The sequence below is a fragment of the Hylaeus volcanicus genome, chromosome 6 (genome assembly GCF_026283585.1).
Source record: "Hylaeus volcanicus isolate JK05 chromosome 6, UHH_iyHylVolc1.0_haploid, whole genome shotgun sequence".
NCBI lineage: Eukaryota > Metazoa > Arthropoda > Insecta > Hymenoptera > Colletidae > Hylaeus > Hylaeus volcanicus.
Window position 1 is genome coordinate 24,835,563 of NC_071981.1, and position 21,979 is coordinate 24,857,541.

Consider the following 21,979-nt stretch of genomic DNA (forward strand, 5'->3'; position numbering starts at 1 on the left):
TCATCAACCTAACGCATAACTATTTTGCTAAGCGGTGGTATAGTCCGAGAGTTTCGTCGCCATGAATGCCAAGCGCGCTGAAATTGATTTCACGCGTGCGTTGCGTTCACAGCGACGAGCGAAAAAAAACACGCGTCGACGAGAAGAGGCCACGCCCGTCGAAGGGCGCGATTGGCCTACGAGTCTGTCGAATCGCAGCTTCCAGTGGGGTTGCACTGTGCTGAAGCGCGGAGAGGGGAGGGACACGCGTGCACGTAATCAGCACGCACAACGCGTGTCACAGTGGTGGCTTCACGGTTTGTGAGACCCTTGGCAAAGAATCCTTGTGTAAAAGAAGGCGAGTCTTCAATTAAAGCCATTGGCCGTATCAGTATGTCTTTAATATAGCAAAAGATTTATAAATATTTTTATATTTTTAAAATATTTTTAAAACAACAACGATATTAATATTAGGAACAAAAAGATTCTATATTATAATGTTTATTATTAATGTGAAATTCAAACTGTGTATGTCCGAGTACTGAAATATTCAAAACTAATTAGTCGTATTCGAATATCTATATAGTAGTATATATAGTAGTATATAGATAACAGATATACACATATATACAGTACACACAGTATATACAGTATAACAGTCGGAATTATTTTAATAGTCCCAGTCCTAGCCGACACGCGACGCGGCGAAACAAACCGGGTCGATAGATTTCCGTCGCGAAACCGTTGCTAAAGAAACTATGTGATTGTGCCACCTATATCGTGTAAACACCCAAAACGCGATTCGTTGATCCTACAATCATGTCCGGTGGAAAAAGGAATTCGTCTGGATCGTCTCCCTGGAGACACAAATCCTACGAACGACATCGTTTGAAAGTGAGTGCAATAGAATTCTTTATTATTCAAGCATAGTGATGTAACGCGTCCAAAGTGTCGATCATAGGGCATTTAATTTCTTGATTATCAACTGTACAGTAGTAGATACAGCTTATTTGGTTCAAGAAGAGCGACTAGAGCACCCATCTAGTGGCTAAAATTGCACTTACTGGCAGCCTCCCGGTGATGATAACTCTGGTGATAAATCTGATGGTAACCCTATAATTCTATCTTACCGGCAGAATATATATTTGTCGAATCCGCAAATCGACCGTAGGTAAAGAAGTTATAATGGAGCGCAAGCGCCATCTACCTGAGTTATATATACGATTCTTGTTTCAATAAATAGGATACAGTATTTTAATAAATTAAAAAAGATAAAAGTATAGAGAGAATATTTCTTCAATTAAGCTCCATGTTTAAAATTTAATTCGTTATTCTGTTTAGCTTTTGATGAATCAATACGTTTTATCGCTAGAGGAAGGGCTGGTGTCAGTAAAACATATTCCTGTTCTCATTACCGGTAATTTCAGAGTATTCAACAAATAAACAAAACCTTCGGATCATTATGTATCATTTAGGTAAAGAAAGCCACGTGCGCCATAGACGTGAATCCTCCACAAGGTAGACCACACGTTGCTTTCAATGCGAAAGGATTACAACTGGAACGAGAAAAGCAGGATCGTATCGTCAGGGAGAATTTCATCCTTCTGAAAAAGCTTCGCGATATTATGCACCGAAAACGACCAGTCGAAGAGAGTCATAGGTTGAAATGGGACGAATCTGGATGCATCAGAACTCGCTAATACAGATAGTTTCATCCATATGTATAACCATATACAGTAGAATGATTGTGTCTTCATAGATTAAATTTTTTTTTAAATATTCTTACTACTTCATTTTCACTTTAATCAACGATGTTGTTATATTTATTTCTACTGAGTTTTTCGAACGAAGAAATTTACTTTTCATAGATTACATTCGAATAACAATCGATGGGTTTTTGAAACAATTTTGGGTAATCTCTTTTTCTATAAACTCCAGAGAGACGACTTGTTTGCCCACGAAATAATGCATCACTGATTTTGTATTTACATCACACATTGCTATCGTAACCCCACACGTAATATTTCCAATATTTATATCTTTCTAATAAACAAACGAACGTGAATCGAATGTCGTCTTTTACTCGATATCGAATCGTTACCCAGTTTACGAAAACTACCAAGAATTTATTGTCTCTTTAAATTTAGTGATTTAGTTTATCTTTGTTTATTAAGAACTTTTACATTTCTGTGTCAATCCATACGACCACTTACACGTATTTAACTCCACCTGTTGGATCATCTTCAAAAACATAGTGCATCTAAAAGTGTTTAACCAAACTAGCGTACAAATACAGTATCGATAAAGGATGTCGAACGGTTGTTTTTTTCTGCGATAAAACTAAAGATCAATGGAAGAGGAAATTGAAGACTACGAGGAAGCAGAAGGAGAGGTTGAAAAATATCCCAGTTACAAATCCTCGTCAATTTTACAGGACCATACCAGAGCTTTGACGCAATCAGAGGCTGGCGACTGTCTCCATACGTTAGGAAAATGCGATTCTGGTCTGGGTTATGCTTATTTAGGTCTGAACGCCTCTAATAAGAATTTGACTGACATACGAATCATACCGATGTTCAAGTATGTCCTATACGTGGATGTTTCTGGAAACAGATTGACCACCGAGGCTCTATGTGTCCTTTCAAAGATGACGTATCTTCTAATGCTCAGAGCTGATAGAAATCATGTGTCTTCTGCAGAAATGAAATCGATGGCTTACCTTCAGGTTCGCGATAAGATTCTAGATATGCATTAATATGCAATATGCCTTACAGTATTAAATATATAAAGTATTTATGTAAATGTGAATAAATTCAATGTTTTCGTTCTTTTTTCTGATGAATTAAAATGTAGAAAAAAACTTCTCAAGAATAATACAAAAATGTTTAGGGGTAATATACTACTCCGATACTTCGAGCAATTTGCAATATCTTCGTTTTATTTTATCGTAGGTTTTCACTTTAAACAAAAACAAATTGACAAGCACGTCGGGTATTTCCCATCGGCTTCTAGAATGTCTGGAATTGAGCCACAATAATATCGAGGAAGTGACGTTGAATCCATACGACTTGGAGAACCTCAAAACCCTCGAACTTCGTGGTAACGTGCTCGTTACTACCAATGGAATATTCTTTCCGGGACTAATTCGTCTGTATTTAGCGGAGAATCAGATCGAGAAGTTGGAAGGTCTGGAAATTTTGGTGAATTTAAAGATTTTGCATCTGCGAAGCAACAAACTATCGAATCTGAGCGGATTCGACTCGCGCTGTGCCAAGCTCGAGTACTTGAACCTCCGAAACAACGAGATCGCGAAAATCTCGGAACTAGAGAAACTGAACTGTTTGCCATCGCTCGAGACCCTGATTATCTTGGAAAATCCTGCTACAGATGACACAGAATCGGACGAAGAGAGCGCGTACAGACACATCGTTTTGGCTATGTTACCTAATCTGACGCGACTCGACAAGGACCCGGTGCTTCATCATGAAAAGAAAGAGGCTAAGGAATTTCGTAAACAAATGATTCTCGACGGGACCGGATTCATCGATTTCGATTCCAATCTTCCCAATCAATGAATTAGTTATATCTTGCGAATATTTGTGTTCGATGTTTTGGAAAATTTCGAAGCCAATTTAAATGGGATTTGCATTAATTACTTCCTTGTAATCTTTGGAGCGACAAGGGATACGTTTTACAATGAACGAAAACACCCTTCGGAACATGTAAACATTTTATTACGATATTACAAATAGCAGGGGAATGTAATTATTTTATCGCAAGTCATACGAATCAAACACTTAACGTTACAAATAATTGTCTAACTTTGTTAGAACTTACATACACGCGTTTAATATTTATTATATTTATTTATGTATTTCTTATCGTATTTATTTAATCAGATTAAAGAAATAGTAACAATATTTTTCTATTATCGAGTAAGTTTATGTAACCACGGCGCGATCAGGTGATTTTAACAAGCGTTCGTGCGCAACAAAATTGTCTTGGTATTTTTCCACGGTTATAACTCGCCCCCTCTGTTACAGATCGAGAAATAAAAATGTTTATAAAATTTCGATAAGAAATTGATTAGAAATCGACGTAAATAAAATCGAGTCGTGCCAACACATGTTGCTACATGATTCCACGAAAAGAATCGCTTGAAAAAGATCTTATCGCTATTGCAATATCTTCGCCAAGGTATTAAGAAACGCTAATCGAACGAGTCCACGAATGTGTACGTGATATACTATCCGCACCGTAAAGATATTTATCTGATACGAGTATACGAGCCACGAAGAATATGAGGGTTCTGGAGTAAGTTGGAGGAGTTGAATCTCACTTGAATTCAAAGCGTAGAGACCACTTCTCCACTTGAACCATGATCCCTCTGCGGTATCGTAAAGCTTGAGTCATTCCACGCCAAGTCCGATATCAAACGAACCAACATTTTGGATCTTGATCAGATTTTGATATGTTCTTACTCCTTAGCGACATTTAAACACGAATTTCTCAAAATTTGGAGTATTGCGAATCTTACAGTTGGAAAACAGTGCTAGAAGCATAGTATAGTATAGCATAGTATAAAAAAAAAAAAAATGGGTAATGAGAACGTATTTTCTTTTGTAATGAGTAATGCATTATTTTTACATTACGATTTTCATATTTCTAAATGGGACTGTATTTACTCAGTTCTCTCCACATTTTTGAATTTTGCTGTTTGCTAAATTGTTACATTCGTAATTTTGAAAGATCCTTCGATACACGTGCAGGTGCTACGACACACTCGAAATTTGAGCAAAGTCCAAAATGTTTGCCCGTTTGACTTACGATTCTACGTAAAATGATTCGGTCACTCGATTTTGGAGTCGAAACGTTCGTTCACCGTGGAAGGTTGATAATCAGCAGGACCTTGAGCTGGAAGAGTTAGATCTGACAAGTTATCAAGAGCGTTAATGCTCACTGCCTAGATCCTCACTTCCAACTACAAGTCATGCAGATAGCGCAATGCCGATACAGTCCGTGCGTAGATCTTCACTGTCACCGAGAGCCTTCCCACGAAGATATCCGCGTAGCTTCGTAATCTAAAGCGATACCTAACCTTTTAAACTTACGACACAATCGTAAAGAAAAACCGTACAATCTTTAATTTTCCGTTAGTCACACGTTCCAAGAGAGCACAGAGAGCATTTATAGGAAATTTGAATGTGCAAGAAACTGCGAAATGCACACGGTATGCAAATAGTACAAAAAAAAATATTGAAAGAAAATTTAGATTCAATTTTTATAGGTAAATTTGCAAAGATTTTATCGAATGGTGCGTACTTCGATGTAATAGAAGAACAAATGAATAGAAGACTCTGGTGAAAAAATGGTTCGATACTCTTCGCTTTGGATTTTCCTCCTCCAACCTGTCGCGCAAGCGATCATTCTGTGAGCCAGAGATGTTATATAGAGTACAACAGCTAAAAAGAGATAGACAACCACGGTACTTTATCTCTCTTTGTCAGCGCAATTTTATATATCATTTTTATGTTAGCGATAAATGGTTACTGTTTGTACTTTGAATAATTATTAGACTGCGAATGTTTATGCGTTTATAGCGAGTGCTTACATAAATCCAAGTTACATAAATGGAAAAATACAATATATAAAACATGCGTTATACCGTTTAGTAAATAAAGTACACTTTTATTTAAATTCTTTCTGTAAAAATGTATATTTGCATAAATATCTTCAGTCTAATAATTACATATAGATTTTACGTTCACGTTAATCAAGGCACAGATATAGATAGGGTACAACACTTATCATTACGTATCTCCCCTGCTCTATCTATAATGTCTCTATGGTTACAACCTTGTGCATTCCATACGAACATAAGTAATCGAAATAATCACTGCTCGAAAACACCGTTATTATTTTAAGGAACAATCGTTTTTAATTATAGGAAATTTAACTATAGGAAAAGAAAACGATCCAGAAATATTTATCACTTCCTACTCGATCACGCAATGGTCTTTCGTTTAGTAACCCGAATTTCGACGTAGCCCGATTCGAACTCCAAAGATAGCTACTTAATAACGCAGCTTTCTTATCAACGCGTTCCAATTATACTCGGTAAGTTAAGAAAAACTCTAAGTAACAGTCCGTGTTTCTGGTAAGTAATGTCCATATCGTTGCGATATTAGGTTTTAATTTTCTTTTATTTATATACCTGTTCGACAATAATTAAGGGCAACTTTCGAGATCAATTCTAACGTTCCACTGATTAACTTCACCGGCACTCGAGAAAGCTTATCCGTGACGCCATTAAACGTGTATTCTTTAGACTAACGTGAAATATTCTTTATCACTGGTTTACGTTTCACGTTTCACGTCCTCGCAAGAACTGCGTGGACATTGGAAAATAAGTTTCGTACGAAAGGCAATCAGAGCACTAGCAAACATTTAGTTAGGCGTGGGGTCTTATATATACCTGAGGCGACTGATGGAAAAACCTGGTTCCGAGTACCTTCATCGATATCGAAGCCACACCTCGATAATGATAACGACACCTACTGATAGGCAATTTTAAACTCGTATCCTCCACTCTTTCTTGCAGGGAACCTCGACTGTATTATTTTCATTCGTTGTATCTAACGCTGAAAATCATACGAAACCAACATTTTTCTTACACTTCTTGTTCTTGTGGGACTGGATATTGTAATTGAAACAAATTTCGTTTACGTTCATTAAGCGTTTTAAGATCCCACGGCTCGCGTTTTGACTGTTAGGAAGAAATGTAGAAATGTTGCGTGGGTATACGCGGATGACTGATAACAAGATCGCGTCTGAACAGGTGAATGAATTTCAGTGAAACTTTGTGTCTAACAGATTTGATATTCTCTGTACTTGGATCTATACTTAGATTTTACCGTCTTGGTGCTTACCTCTTCCAGTTTTGAAGATTTTTTTCCGGTACTGTTCGTGATTGGTCAGAATTTGTAAGAATGTTCGAAATCAATTTCGAGGGACATTTCATTTTACAGAGATAAGTAAAGTAAACTTTTACGCTATCGTTTCTAATAAAGAAGATAGAGAAAAATATCTCTATATTCGCATCCAGTCTCTATCTTCGATATCAGTTGTCCTATAATTATCAATAAGCCACCTTTTCTGTACTTTATTTATTGCAATCCATTCTTTCATTTTCGATTAATTGGTATTTATCATTTATCTCTTGATAAATTATGTTTATTATCTATCATTTATTTCTCGACGTGAATTCTTTTTTCATTCCCAATTAATTTATATTTATCATTATATTTTGTACATGCCTTTCTTTTTATATATTTTCGTTCAAACAATCTAATGGTCTAATACTCTATAGTTTCTGCCACTGGTCTGTACTATTTCGTCTTTTGTTAAAAGTAAACCGTTTACCGTCATGATCAAAAACTTTGGCGTTGCACTGTGATCTGAAACATGAACTTAAGAATCTAGGATCGAACTAGAGCGTAGATTATCACGTCCATGATCTAGAAAACGGCATTTCGAAATTTTTTACTTCATTTTTAGAAGGAACTGTACAACAAAGACAAATAACTCACTGGGGCGCGCTCCAGTATTAGTATAGCTCACCGAGTATAGATAACTCAAGTCGGAAATTCGAGCATTCGAAAACCGTCCGTTGAGAAATGGAGTCAAAACAAGTGCGTGTGTATATAAACAACTCGGGACATTAATTTAATGCTTGCGCTATTAATCTAATAGTAAACAAAGTTTGTATTTACATGGATAGCCATCTAGTTATTTGTTTATTAAGACTTCAACTCTGTACAGGTCTGTTTACCAGAATTACGTTTAAAATGATATCATTTTACATGTTTCCCTAAGAGTTACATTGTCTCATACAACTATAATTAATAATAGTACAAAGGTACCAAACTAAAGTAGTATGTAATACTGCTTAAACTTATTTACACATATTGGCTAGCTTATGACTAGTTCGTAGGAATTTATGTCGGTTAGATTTAAGTCTTTCCAATACGGTCATACGATACTAACACTTATCCATTTATCTCGTAGGTGCAAAGGTGCTGCGCCTTCGAAATGCCAACCGCACCGACAAACCGGCTTGCATAGGTTGCCGCATGGTAGGGGTACCTCCACGCCTACGAGATGGCAACCGAACCGACACACCGTCCAGTATGGGTTGCCGCATACTTGGGGCCTACCTACGCCTACGAGATGGCAACCGTACCGACAACTCGCTACCATTCCCCCTAATGGGAAGATGGCGTTCTCCGCTAAGAAATTTCCCTAGCAAGGACCTAGAGCTCGTAGTCAGCCAAAGTTTTGATGCACCGCCCTCGTGCAACGTTAGCTCCTCTATCGTGAAGTTTCGAAAATAACTAAGCACACCAGCATGATCAGCATCAGCTGACACATCACGTACAGCCAATTATCTTTTCTTTATTAATAAAAATCCAGACTTTATTATGTGAATGAACTCTGAACTTATTAAAGTTCATAACTTATGTAACGCTTAAATAACCCTGCGATATTTAAAAATGGATAAATGAAAAATTAGGAGACAAATTTTGGCATTACTGAGAAAATCAATTATGGAAAATAATAGTCATGCAGAATCTGTCAACAATGATCCGTTTAGTGTACATGGACCTTGTAAATCTTGTATCAAAGAATTGCCCAATGCAGAATTATTAACACTGGTAATAAAATGCATTAATTTTGCAGCAATAAAACACAAAGATCAAAGAAGAAAAGATCCAAAAGAAACACCATACGTAAATCATCCCATAGGTTTGTGATCTTTTAAAGTAGGCTTTGTTAATAATCAAGCTATGGAGATAGAAGATAGAAATAAACTAATTTTATCTAGGCTAATTTTAATGTAAAATATAAAGAAAAAAGTTAAAAGAAAATTGTTCCAGGTGTTGCAAATATATTGATACAAGAAGGTAATATTCACGACCCAGCTGTAATTTTGGCAGCTCTGTTGCATGATACAGTAGAAGATACAGATACTACATTTGAAGAGATCGAAAACGAATTTGGTAGCGAGGTTTGTAATATTGTTAGAGAAGTAACTGATGACAAAACTTTACCGAAAGCAGAGCGTAAGAGACTACAAATAGAACATGCTCATAACCTGAGTTACAAAGCTAAACTTGTCAAATTAGCAGATAAATTATATAATTTAAGAGATCTTCAAAAAGCAACACCAATTGGTTGGACATCGGAAAGAGTGAAAGAATATTTTAAGGTAATTCGTGCAAAACTGAAAGAGGTGCCAATAAAAATTTGTTGTTACCATAATCACTGTCAAAGATTTAAATATGAATTCATTTTATCTTTTTTTCTAATCACTGTTCATTGTTGTAATAAAATATTTCTTACAGTGGGCCAAAGCTGTAATAGATGGATGTCGTGAGACTAATTTTAGTCTAGAAAGACAACTTGATATAATATATGCTACTCGAGTAGCTCAAGATAGAGAAAATTGCGGATGTAAAAATACATCGATACTGAAATGTGATTGATTTATTCCTTAATAAATTTTAAAATTACTAAAAATATTTAAAAAAATGTATATTGTATATTTTGACTATGTAGCCCCCCGTAGCTGGTGTACCTCGGGATCGCTAAACCCGTACTGTAGCTACAATGAAATATAGCTACAGCCCCTAAGGGGAAACAAAAAAAAAATTGCGGGATACGATATTATGAGATACGTAACAAAATAGTAAATGTTATTGTTAAATGCCGATTTTTCTAACATTTAAGTGTATGGGAAAGGAGATGTATAGAACGCATAAACGATTTCATATAAAATTTTGAAAAATATGCATCTTATATGTATATACAAATTATTTTTTATAAAGTATATTTGTAATGTTAATAAACATCATTTTTCTAAGATTTATTAGAATGTTCTTGGTAGAACCATTGCATATACTCTGCCAGTTTCTGTGCCTCTTCTACAGTAACAGCATTGTACAAAGACGCTCGAATTCCTCCTACAGATCTGTAATTAAATTTTTCCAGATTTGTGAAAGTCCAATTCACTGTATCTATATGTGATTGGGAAATTGATGATAATCATTGCTGCATAAAATGTATTCTATGGTGCACTGACCTGTGACCTTTCAACTGAAGCATTCCACGTGCGCTTGCGCCAGATAAAAACCTTTTTTCCAGTTCCTCATCGTCTTTTCCTATCCTAAATGGAACGTTCATTCGGCTCCGTACATCTGGCTTAACCGGGCACGAGTAAAAGCCTTTCGACTGATCGATCACGTTGTATATCTTCTGGCTTTTTACAATTGCCATTTTTTCCATTCCTTCAACGCCGCCGTGTTCTTCGATCCATTTGAAAACTAACCCAACCACATATATCCTAAAAAGCAATATGAGTATTCATAAAAATAATGCGTATACATCAAAATTTTCTATTTGAATAGTTATTTCGAGTTCCAAGTTATGTATGAATCTCTATGTATTCAAATATAAATAATGATTATTAACATCTTAGTGATCGACGATCCCTTATATCATTATTACGTGTTTATATCGAGATTGCTTACTGAAATACTGGCGGTGTATTGTGTAAGGAGTTATCAGCTGCCATGACTGTAAAATCTAGTACTGTTGGACAGATTTTCATAGCATGACCAAGAATATCATCTCGCACTATCGCAAGTGTTACACCAGCTGGGCCAATATTTTTCTGAGCGCCGGCAAATATCACTGCAAACTAAGAAACATGTTGCAATTTATTATTTCGTCATTTTTGTTTTCTTTTTACCGTTATCAAATTTAACGTTTACGTACTTTCGAAATGTCTAGAGATTTTGTAAGGATATTCGACGACATATCGCCAACGAGTGGCACCCCGTTTGTCTCGGGAATATAATGGAATTCAACACCTTAAAGAATTAAATAAATTTTATCCACAATTTTCCCTGAACCTGATAATCATCTATGTGTTCTACTTTAATTTTATTATATCTTTACCGTGAACTGTCTCATTGGCACAGTAATAAACGTAAGATGCATTTGGGTCCAAGTTCCAAGTAGACGGATCGGGAACCTCGGTATATTTCGTCGTTTTTGGCAAAACCAAGTTCACTTTCCCATACTTTGCTGCCTCTTTCGCTGCCTTGGCCGACCACGAGCCTCAAAGATTTATTTTTCGTTAACGTAAGAACCCTTAATATTAATGTGACGATATCTAATTTTGCTTTAATTCGAGGATAAAGAACGCAAAAATTCTGACATAGAGGACTCAGAATTTACCAGTCACTACGTAGTCTGCAGTGCCAGTTGTCATCATATTTAAAGGAACAGCCGCAAATAGCCCTGTTCCTCCTCCTTGCATAAACAGAATTTTGTAATTCTCGGGAATGTGTCTGAAACATTTACATAACTCGCATAACTCCAAATAAATAAAAAATCTAATTTTTGGTAAGATTTAATTTCTGTTCTGTTCTTTTTTTTTTTTTTTCATTTTTCATACTAACTTACAATATTTTTCGCAACGTTGCTTGAGCATCCTCGATAACATTTTTGAAGTCATTTGATCTATGACTCAGCTCTAAAATACTAACTTGAGTATTACTGTACGCAAGCAATTCCCTTTGCACGTCTTTTAATACCTATAAGAAAAGTTATCGTTATCGATATTTGCGATCGACGAATGTAATTTTACTTTTTAGCAATATGCTTATATTTTAACATCGAAGAACGAAAAGATTCTACCTTTCGGAAAAATAATGAAGTAGTTCCTCAAATCGTAAACGGACAACCCCGGTTTACTTTATTTTGAAAATGTTTTCGATAGTTTTGAAAATTTATAAATTAATATCAAATTAAATAATAAATTAATTTTTTGAAATGGGCAAAGTATTAGATCTGATGATACTCGATTCGATATTCGTCAAATTGACGCAGACGTTAATAAGAGGCATGTGCGATAGTGGAATGAATGAATGAATGACCTTCAAGCAAACAATGTTGTATTAATGTATATTATCATTCAAATTATTTGGCTAATCCTAAGCTGTCGCACTGAAACGAAATATGTTACAAATTTTCTAACATGGATATTCTAGCGGAAGCTTATCTAATTCTTAATATTTATTTTTCGAAATTTTAAAAAATATCTTACAACTTCAAGTATCGTGTGAAGAGTACGAAACAGCTTCTATCAATTATATTATTTAACACGAATAGTATTCTTTAATTAAAGTGAAAACGCCAATCAAAGTATTTTATTACCAGGAAGAAAGAGACAGGAAATCATTGATTGATTTTTATTTTATTTCGTTTCGATATTCCCGTAATTGTAATACTAGTTTGAAATTCATAAAAATTAGATTACTTGTATTTAATACCGACAAGTTATTGTTTTTGCAAGGAAGAAAAATACAATTTGAAAACGTGATAATTTCTTCGCGATACCTGAGCTGGAAGTTTGGCCGGTCCTGCTCCAAAATTGATCACAGTGTTGTTGCTTTGATCGTTCATTATGAATGCTACTGTCGTGCTGGACGGCTGGTACGTGAATACTGAACTGGATTCAATGTAGACTGATACTTTCAGTCGCTTTCAGTTCACCAAGTTATTATCTCTTTGATGAATGCTTAGAAGGAGGGGAAGGGGAGATCTTGTCGAATACAATTATTGCCTCGTGTTTATTTCCCTCCTCTTGTACGATCAAGAGTATTCGGTCGAAAACTATTATTTCTAATATTCGTCGAATATTAGGAATCGGTTCTTTTATTTCGTTCCTCAACTTTCTTTACTTTCTCCTTCAATTTTTTGTTTTGTTTACAATCTCCTTATATAACCGAGTCGAACTGAGCTCGTGTTTCTCGATGTTTATCCCGATAAGAAATAAAATTCGATCGCTCGTGTGTGTGATCAATATCGATCACTAACCGCTTGGTGTTTTGTTTCATTGTTTTCTTCGTGTTACACGAGCAGGGAAGCCGAAAGCATACGACGAAGACAGAAGGATGTTCCGTCCTTTACAGAATCATGGTCGCTGCGTGTGACGTCACACGTACGGAGAAAGATCTTCTAGGCTATCTTTTTACCATTTTGCCCTGATACTTTTTTACATAGAATGGCGGAAGGAATCAAACTATGACAAAAGAAATAACTTCTCATCTCTGTGGGGATCCAATGGTCCCCCTCTAGCTCGGGTACCTCGGAGTTGCTAAACCCGTACTGTAGCTTCAAAAAATACCGGTACATGTATGTGTGTAAGTAATATGTTTTATTAATTAAATTAAACAGTTGTTCATTTCAATATAAGTATTTATTTATTGGATTTTTTAAATACTTTATTTCGTAACACAGTTCAGATTTTTTTTATCATCACAAAATTAAGTAATTGCTCTATCAATATCATCGTGATCAACATCCTGTAGATGGTCGTGTATCTGTGGTCGTGATTCGTAAGTACAGATAGTGACACCATGTTTATGACCAGGGGACCATTCCCCTCTTAAACCAATATAATAAATTTTAATTTTGTCTCCTCCTTCTCTTCCAGTAAAATATAAACTTAAGTGATGTACCGATGAAAATTTGACTACTCTGGAATATCAAACAAAAGTTTAATAAAATCAGTAAATCTCTATATCGTATCAAAACTTTGCACAGTTCAATAAGTAATGTAATACCATATATACATATATACATACTTAAGAGAATATTCATGTATTCCATGTGTATCAACACATAATTCAAATTCTTGCTCAGATGTTGTAGCTGCATCATCCAATGTCATGAAAGGTCTGTTTTTAAATCTATGAAAAAAATATTTTACTCGATATTTGATTAAAAAGTGAAGAATATTTTATGCTTGTACAAAACCTTGTTTCCGGTATTCTGAAACTAATGACCAAGAAATACTTACAATTTTACTTTATCTGGATGAAAATCATCTTCACCTCCAATAACAATGAGGCCTTTTAATTTTATATTTCCTGTAAAACTGAAGAGAAATGAACATTATATTTACTTCTTTGAAAATACAGTTTAAAATATGGAAACATACGGAATATTAAATAGAAGTTCATTATCCATATCACTTTCCACATACTGAAAAAAAGAAAAGATTAGATAGAATGTAGAAATTATACTTATATATGGTACAGAAAGGCTAAATTTAATAGAAAACCAACTTACACAAATATGGTACTTACTTTATTTCTATCTAATCTCTCTTCCCATGGTTTAAATACAGTAGCACCACTACCATCCCGGTATTCGTTTAAACACTCTACATTTTCTATATCAATTTTTGTATTTAAATTATATTGTAAACCCAACTCTCCTTCGTTGTGTGTTTCTCCACAATTACACTGATGTGTCATTGTATAAAAATCTGAACAAAAACATGAATTAATTCAATCATATAGAGATAACAATTAAATGGTATGTTAATTCAAATACTTTGTAGATAATAGTAAATAAATAATATATAATAAAATCCACTGTATTATTAACGTCACATCACTTATTTGAACTGTTAGATGGTTGTTATTAAAATCTTTGTTTTACTGAATTTCATCTAATCTTCACTTATAAATAGAAGTCTGTTTCCAACTTCGGTATTAAATATACAGTTCCCACGTGTCCTAACTAGCCGGAATCAACTCAATTTTGATTTTAAATTACGGTATAAATACGGTAAAAAATCTACCTTTGCTTTGATGTATCACGGTTGATCTAGGTTGATCTACTGTTATGGTTTGTGATTGACTGTGAAACTGTATGAAACTATGTGAACTGTTTCCAACTGCTTCTGGAAACTGCTGGAAATGGAAACATCAGGAAACATGTTGCAAGATAGGTCAACTTTGCGCATGTCAAAAACCCAGTGATGGGCAAAACCCTAGGGTTCGAATAAATCTGAAGTTTGCTGACATGTTTGTCTCGTTTTCTCTTTTGAACATTTTCCAAAGAAGGAAACGAAACAAGCATATCGCGATATCGCCCATCTCTGGCTCAAATTGGAGTAATTGGAACGCACCTTTTGTCGCCATGTGTACTAAAGTTTCTAGGGATATTCCAATTGGAAAGCACCCTGTGCTTTCTGAACTGTACTATAAAACTGCTATCACATATGTACGTAGCTTGTGACAAAATGTCTCCATCTGATTTTGACAGTTGACGTCCAGGTTTGCATATAACGTAAGGTTTATAATAATTAACACGTAGTCATAAATTTATATGAATAAATTGTTAGCAAACGAAACCAAATGATTTTTAATGTTACATATAGAATGGCTGAAAGTGATGAAACATCAACGAAACTGAAATCTGAAATTTCTGGAGAGGTTATGAAAGAGACGGAGGCCGATATCAGTCGTTATTTCGAGAATGCGTCCCGTACGATATTCGACGAGATCGTTTCACCGAAGAAACAAGATTTTTTTGAAGTACAAGGTGGTTCTGTAAGCAGAATTCCAGATTTCGAATTGATGACTAATCGTTCCAGTGGTAACGAGCGACCCGATCATAGTGCCATGAACGATATGCACAAAGATATCTGGATACCATCCGAACAGACACGAAAAGTCTTACGGAGTATCGCTACGTCGACTACTGGATCTAATTCCCTCGACAGAGATAACTTAACAATGCCAGGACTGGCAATACAAGGAGACATGCCTGATTTAATAAAAAGTACTGCCATTCATTTTCTGGGTGAAGATGAAAATATTCACAGGAATGTACTTACTGCATCCGATGTAACACAGGATGAACGTGGCTTGAGAAACTTAATACAGGCTGGCTGTTACAAAGCAGCAATTAATTTATCAGGAAGACTTTTAGCTGTGTATGCTCAAGGATATGGCAAGATAAACCAGCCGAGCAAGCATACCCCGCATTCTTTGCAATTATGGTACACAAGGCTTGCTTTACTGACTAAACTTAGGCAAGTAGACGTATTAGAGAACGAATCGAAACCATTTGGTAATTTAGACAAGCCTGATATGTACTTTACATTTTATCCTGAACTTTATGGTACTAGGCCAGGTTCTATGGCTTCCTTTTCCTTTAGATTACTTTTAGCTGAAATACCATTGTATTGCAAGAAACCAAAGCAAGCACTGGATAATTTATTTAAGGTTCTAGCCACAGTAAATCAAATAATAGCTAATTTTAATGCTGGACTCTGTGGAGATGGATCTCGTGTTAAAGTTAACGCGGCCGAGCAAAGAGATGCTTTGCGACTATGGAAAGGCAGAAAATTAAGAGTCCTTATATCTGTTGTTAATTGTGCAGTCAGCACGAAGAATTATGTCCTGGCTATAGACATTTTAGAAAAACTATGCGAATTTCCCGATTGGACTGCCGAAGAATTAGATGCTCTAAAATCGAGTATAGGGAGGTTACGTTTATTTTTGGGAGATGTTTCAGCAGCAGAGAAATTACTTATCACGCAAAAGAAACAGGACAGTGGTTTGAGCGTCAGAGAGTTGATGAACAGAGGATTAATGGCAGTAGCACAGAATGCCTTTCAAGATGCGTATACATGCTTCAAAGCTGCAGCTACAATGGATCCTTCGAATGTCGTGTTAACTAATAACATGGCTGTTTGCCTTTTATATACAGGCCAATTGAAGGCAGCAGTACACTTATATGAAAGTGCAATTACAAAAAACCCTGTAAAAAGTTTACAGGAACCTATACTATTAAACATATGCAGTGCATATGAATTGCATACAATTCATTGTGAGCAACCAAAATTACATCTGTTAAGCCAACTGAATAGATATAAAGGGGATGCTGTAGATATTCAGTGTCTAAAACTTGCTATGTAAAGTAATCCTAATTTTAAAGGAAACTATTTTATTCGTCCATGTATAGTATATGACAAGCTACAGGAGAAATTATAAATCTGTTATTTATTTATAAAAGGAATTACATTAAGCAGTGTGTAAAGTTTATCAATAAAATTCAATTTCGATTGAGTTTAAAAAAAAATTGAAGTCTCATAAATGTTCCTTTATCTTTGCAAATTAAACAATCCGTACGAATTAATTTAGTTATTTAGAAATAGTTCCCAGAATATAAGTACGATTGCAAATATAAATTGAAAGAAAAACTTCTCGATCTGCATAGCGAAGTTCGATACACTGTCGTGTTGCGCGGAATGAAAAGGAAAGCCTAGTCTCTGCAAACCGTCTAGATTATATAAAATTTATATTTTTATGTAAATACAATATAATGTCGAAGATACAAAGTTAAATAAAAATAAAACGAGAGCCGAAAAATTAACATATCGATTGCCGCACGTCGCGCCGTACATATGATTGCACAGAAACATAAAGGGTCTTGCGGACTCGCATTAATCGGTTGCCAATCGTTGCGTCACGCGGTCCAAGGAGTTAGAAGCGTGCCAATCAAGGAAATTCAACATCGATGTCAAAGTAAAATAGCTTTTATTACATCGTGAAACGAGGACAATTTAATGAACGTTCAACAATTGCTAGAATTCTCTCTCTTTCTCTCTCTCCCTTTCGTTCCACCTTTCACGCATATACACGCGTTCATTTTTTTTTTCTCTCCTTTCACGCTACACGTTCTCCCTTCATTATTTGTGTCACTCGGTTATTCTGCTTACAGTTCATCTCGCACCTCTTTTCTTTTCCTTTCGTTTCATCGATTACCTTACTCGTTTACTCTCGTTATTCGAAAGAATCAGCGTGCTCGTAACGTTCATCGTGAATATTACGCAAGACACACTTGATTCTCAATCCTTTCTTTCAATCCGCCCGTTTCGCGTTACTCTACATCGAAGTTTGGCTTACTTTGCTCGTTCTTTCTCTCCCCCTTTCCCTGCGTCTGCTTCCTATCAAATAGACGGGTAAGTAGTACAACATTAGCATACATTCAGATCGATTCCAAAACTGCACTCTCTCTCCCTGCAGAAAAAAGGCACGAACTGGCGGAAAAGTCGGCCTAACTGTATAATATTTTCATTTATTTATTATGGATGGAACTTCGTCACAATACATTATTTTAATTTCTTTCCCTTTTTTGCTTTTCTGCTTCTTTCCGCAGTGTAACAGGCTCGGCTCGTTACCATTCGAGCCGAATTCAGTGATTCGTGCTTCGAAAGTTGGCCGCATGGTGCGTGCAGTATTCGATTCTTTCAACGACTCTTTCCATTACAATATATTTATTTATATATATATATCTTTTTTTCTTTTTTTTCTACGTCGAATGCCCATCGAGAACGATCGAATTTTAAAAAGGATCGTTTTACACTAGAATAACGTACTTTTATAACAATTATCGGTGATCTAATCGCAAGAACGTGTCCCTTCCCCGAAAAGGTTCCAAATGCATTTCAAATTAGGCAAACTCATATTACACATATTCAATTCATCGAATAATAAATATAAATTTTCCCTGCGTTATCGTAGGAAGAAATTACAAATTATGAGAATTACAGCAAACAATTTTCGAACCGAATTATCGAGAATTAACAATTTAAATCCTCGTTTAAATTGCACGCCATTAAAAGAATTTACACGATCGTCGCGTTATCGTACAAATTACCGAGTTGTCTGCAATCGTTTACTTCGATAACGAGATCGTTTCACCCGGAGAAGGCACTGCATCCACCACGCAGCCTAGAACTTCCGGTTATCATTTTTTCCCCCCCACCGTTCACTCTCGAATATCTACAGCATATTTTACGCTTCGCCGTTACAACACATTCGCATCGCTATTCCTGGCGACTAAATGTAGCCTTACGAATGTATTATTTATGTACATACATGCTGTACTGTGTACACACGCGTACACACACACGCACGCGTGTATGTAACACGTGAGCTAGCCAGAGATGGGCAACGTTTCATTCGAATAATAAATGACGAATAAAAACACAGCGCAGCGATTTATTCTCAACCTTTATTCGATCGAACAGTTGCACTGATGAGTTCCTATTCGCCCAAAGTGAAATTAATTATAATCGTACTTTGCAATATTTATAATCCCATATTCATAGTATTTATATCATTCAAATTCGAGTATTTATCCAACGAACAAAGGACAAGAGGTTGCACCACCCTTTGTCCGTTATTAAAAATTGTTATTCAAACAAGAACTTTGCCCGTCTCTGTTGCCAGGCTGCATTTGGCAATTTATTCATTTACAATTACAATGTACATGTACTATTGTATAATGCTTACGCTTTCTAACCTCTAAACGAAACGGTATTATTATTGTCCTGCCGTATTTCTCCGAGTATTTTCCTTCTGCACATACCACGCATATACACGCATACGTTTTTTTTTTACACGCACACACGCACAATTCTGGTGCTTATATACAGAGCCGAATTAAGAGATGGGACTTTAGGGGACTACGGCCCAGGTTGACCCCCCAAAGGAGGTTTCCAGGGGTTAGAATTCGTTTTCACGCGATACGAAGTCACAACTTTACGAACAGTTTTGTGTCATGCTTGTCGGTACACAAAATAGCGTAAATAGATAATGAAAAAAAATTTGTTATCACGTCGTGACTTTATCTTGCAGTGGAAACGGATCACTCATCGGATGTTTCGTGTCAAATTTTTACGTTATTATATTTTTAAATTATTTGAAAAAAAAAAAAATAATTATTTTTATTCTGTACAAAATATTTAATTCATTTTTTTGTTTTTAATGTTATTGGAAACTGACAATACCTGTAGCCTAGGGATCTACGAAATCTTAATTCGACGCTGCTCGTGTAACGTAGTCATGGAAAGCTCGTAGCATAACCACCAGTGTTCGTCGAGTACAGCTTAAAGCGAACATAATTATTACTCCCGCGTGCTTTGAGTCCGGATAAAAATCACAATTCGTCGTTTACACGGAATAATTAAAAATTAAATTCATGATAATTTCAGAGATTCCCTAATAGTTTACGGTACGTTTACTGTTGTTGTTATTGTTGTTCATGACAGGGGGAACGAGAGGAAAATTATAATAATTTTCTCATTACATCAATCGTAATATGATTACTTTTGCATCGCTTTCGCTATTTGATTCTATTTTATATTAATACGTCCAGCAAACAAACAACGATAGAGGGAATATATTTGGTGGCTTAAAAGAAGCATCGCGGGAGTAATGTATACTTTCGACGAGAGAATTCATTTCGAGATCGAATCATCGAATTGTTATTTTATCTCGGTAACTAGGCAAGCTCGGTCGTTCACGGAAGGCATCGTACGGTGCTCATTTTTAAATCGTTGCATCAACAATCATTAACAATTTTTTTTTTCATCTTTTTTTTTCGTATTTCTCTCCTCGCTTTCTCGCGTTGCTTATTTTTTTTTTCTTTTTCTTTACGAGTATTTAATCTATTTTATTTACTTTTATTCCCTTTAGTTCTCGTGTAATTAGTGTAGGAAGTAACGGAGACATAACCGATGCCGATGCGCGAAAGCCTGGCAAAATTACGCTGTAGTAGTCTGTGTTATTTTATTTTAATACGTACATACATACATCGAGGCGAGCAGGTTTGCAAATACTCCCGAATCAGAGCAAATATTTCTATCTTTATAGATCTATATTTATATTTATATATTCATGTATTTATATATATATATATTTTTTCTTTTATTCTTCGTTTAGTCACTTATACGTATGTAATATTGTCTTCGTAAGTTTCCTGCTTTTCCTTTCCTGATGTCCTAAACCCGTTGGTCGTGAAAGTATTTGAAAGTACAGAATCGAGGCTTTATCTTTTATTATCTTCTTCGCGAACGTAAACCAAGGATCACTTTGAATCGTCGAAACTGATTGCGCGGATAGATTGCTATTACGAAAACCGTAGAAAAAGTTTCAGGAATGACGGTGAACTGGTATTAAAAGCGATCGAAATAGATATATAAATAATAACGTTAATGATAATAATAATCATAATAATAATAATAATAATAATAGAAAAAAAAAGGAAAACAAGTGCGAAGAAAACATAATTGCAGAGAAAAACAACGAAGAAAAATAACAAAGCGATTGCACAGGAACGTTGTCGGTTATGATCGAGGCTCGAAACTAGGAAATAAAAAATATTCGATTCTCCCGTTGTCTGTACCAGCCGAGGAACAGATTTGATCGCGGTTTCACGGATCCGCGGCGATCGATTAGTACTATATCGTGTCGTAATATTATAATAATATAAAAATATATTTCTTAACTATTAACACTATAATAAATGAGTATTATTAAGCATCATATCTTGGGATTTCCCATTTTCGTAGTACGGACACGATGCCTGTCGCGGATAACCGGAGCTTCTAGACGCGGAGGAAATGCAACGGTGGCGCCCCGCTCGGCCGAACACGACACTAGTTTTCTTTTTCTTTTTTTCTTTTTTTCTTTTTTTTTTTAGCGCGACGTACAAGATCTATCGTTTTGTATCCCCCGTATATAAGTCGTCGTTTCCTTCGTCTTCTTTTTTTTTTCATCGATCATTATCAATAACAATATATATAATATAATATAATATATATATCACTTGTCACTCGTGGTACGTGTAAATAAAAAGAGGCATAAACCGTTATAAAATACATTCTCGAGTATTATCGATCTGTAGATTATATATATATTATATATATACCGCTTACCTACGCGTCCGAACGAATAAAATCATAAAAATGTCGTAATAATAAATTTTTAATAGTACAGTATTGGAAGCATTTAATATTATACTTAGAGTTTACGATCGGGGCCCGGATCTCGGTGAAGGGATCTTTCTTTTCGTTTTTTCTTGCTTTTGTTTTGCTTTTCTTTGGTTTGTTTTGGTGTTTATTGCGAGGTTCTCGATGCCATTCTCTTTCGTGCGTCGGAATAATAAATTCACGAGCTCGCTGATTCCGTCCCCCCTTCTTCGAACACGACGGATGCAGCGAGCTAGACGGAAAGTACGAGAGGCCGTGATGACTCTTCGAGAGCTACGAATAAATAAAAAA

The 21,979-nt window shown here is 35.6% G+C and overlaps 6 protein-coding genes and 1 long non-coding RNA gene across 8 annotated transcripts; 4 read left to right on the forward strand and 3 right to left on the reverse strand.

Moving 5' to 3' along the window:
- The first annotated feature begins 682 nt into the window (after positions 1 to 682).
- Positions 683 to 2,156, forward strand: LOC128878808 (uncharacterized protein CFAP97D2-like). Its single transcript, XM_054127346.1, has 2 exons — positions 683 to 873; positions 1,455 to 2,156. Exons 1-2 carry the CDS (start codon positions 799 to 801, stop codon positions 1,677 to 1,679), a joined length of 300 nt encoding a protein of 99 aa, XP_053983321.1. The 5' UTR covers positions 683 to 798; the 3' UTR covers positions 1,680 to 2,156.
- Positions 2,157 to 2,329: 173 nt separating this feature from the next.
- LOC128878804 (leucine-rich repeat-containing protein 23-like) lies at positions 2,330 to 4,054 on the forward strand. The gene is made up of 2 exons (XM_054127340.1): positions 2,330 to 2,704; positions 2,931 to 4,054. Exons 1-2 carry the CDS (start codon positions 2,330 to 2,332, stop codon positions 3,552 to 3,554), a joined length of 999 nt encoding a protein of 332 aa, XP_053983315.1. The 3' UTR covers positions 3,555 to 4,054.
- Positions 4,055 to 4,197: 143 nt separating this feature from the next.
- On the reverse strand, positions 4,198 to 6,560 carry LOC128878810 (uncharacterized). The gene is made up of 2 exons (XR_008457487.1): positions 6,194 to 6,560; positions 4,198 to 5,441 (listed from the first exon to the last, which is right to left on the reverse strand). It is a non-coding gene; the product is annotated as an uncharacterized LOC128878810 (long non-coding RNA).
- Positions 6,561 to 8,157: 1,597 nt separating this feature from the next.
- Positions 8,158 to 9,907, forward strand: LOC128878806 (guanosine-3',5'-bis(diphosphate) 3'-pyrophosphohydrolase MESH1). Its single transcript, XM_054127342.1, has 3 exons — positions 8,158 to 8,784; positions 8,916 to 9,247; positions 9,384 to 9,907. The coding sequence occupies exons 1-3, from the start codon at positions 8,586 to 8,588 to the stop codon at positions 9,522 to 9,524; spliced, it is 672 nt and encodes a 223-aa protein (XP_053983317.1). The 5' UTR covers positions 8,158 to 8,585; the 3' UTR covers positions 9,525 to 9,907.
- On the reverse strand, positions 9,812 to 12,792 carry LOC128878802 (probable phosphoserine aminotransferase). The gene is made up of 8 exons (XM_054127339.1): positions 12,445 to 12,792; positions 11,509 to 11,639; positions 11,281 to 11,393; positions 10,999 to 11,160; positions 10,816 to 10,910; positions 10,569 to 10,738; positions 10,121 to 10,381; positions 9,812 to 10,009 (listed from the first exon to the last, which is right to left on the reverse strand). Exons 1-8 carry the CDS (start codon positions 12,508 to 12,510, stop codon positions 9,898 to 9,900), a joined length of 1,110 nt encoding a protein of 369 aa, XP_053983314.1. The 5' UTR covers positions 12,511 to 12,792; the 3' UTR covers positions 9,812 to 9,897.
- A 464-nt stretch (positions 12,793 to 13,256) lies between these two features.
- Positions 13,257 to 14,847, reverse strand: LOC128878807 (PITH domain-containing protein GA19395). 2 transcript variants are annotated; one of them, XM_054127345.1, is made up of 6 exons: positions 14,449 to 14,627; positions 14,199 to 14,380; positions 14,051 to 14,094; positions 13,910 to 13,987; positions 13,695 to 13,799; positions 13,257 to 13,587 (listed from the first exon to the last, which is right to left on the reverse strand). In XM_054127345.1, exons 2-6 carry the CDS (start codon positions 14,367 to 14,369, stop codon positions 13,374 to 13,376), a joined length of 612 nt encoding a protein of 203 aa, XP_053983320.1. In that variant the 5' UTR covers positions 14,370 to 14,380; positions 14,449 to 14,627; the 3' UTR covers positions 13,257 to 13,373. The 2 variants fall into 2 exon arrangements, with proteins under 2 accessions (XP_053983320.1, XP_053983319.1); XM_054127344.1 differs by lacking the exon at positions 14,449 to 14,627 and adding an exon at positions 14,699 to 14,847 and having other exon boundaries at positions 13,260 to 13,587.
- Positions 14,848 to 14,987: 140 nt separating this feature from the next.
- On the forward strand, positions 14,988 to 20,724 carry LOC128878801 (trafficking protein particle complex subunit 12). The gene is made up of 2 exons (XM_054127338.1): positions 14,988 to 15,189; positions 15,281 to 20,724. The coding sequence occupies exon 2, from the start codon at positions 15,282 to 15,284 to the stop codon at positions 16,824 to 16,826; it is 1,545 nt and encodes a 514-aa protein (XP_053983313.1). The 5' UTR covers positions 14,988 to 15,189; position 15,281; the 3' UTR covers positions 16,827 to 20,724.
- The last annotated feature ends 1,255 nt before the right edge of the window (positions 20,725 to 21,979 follow it).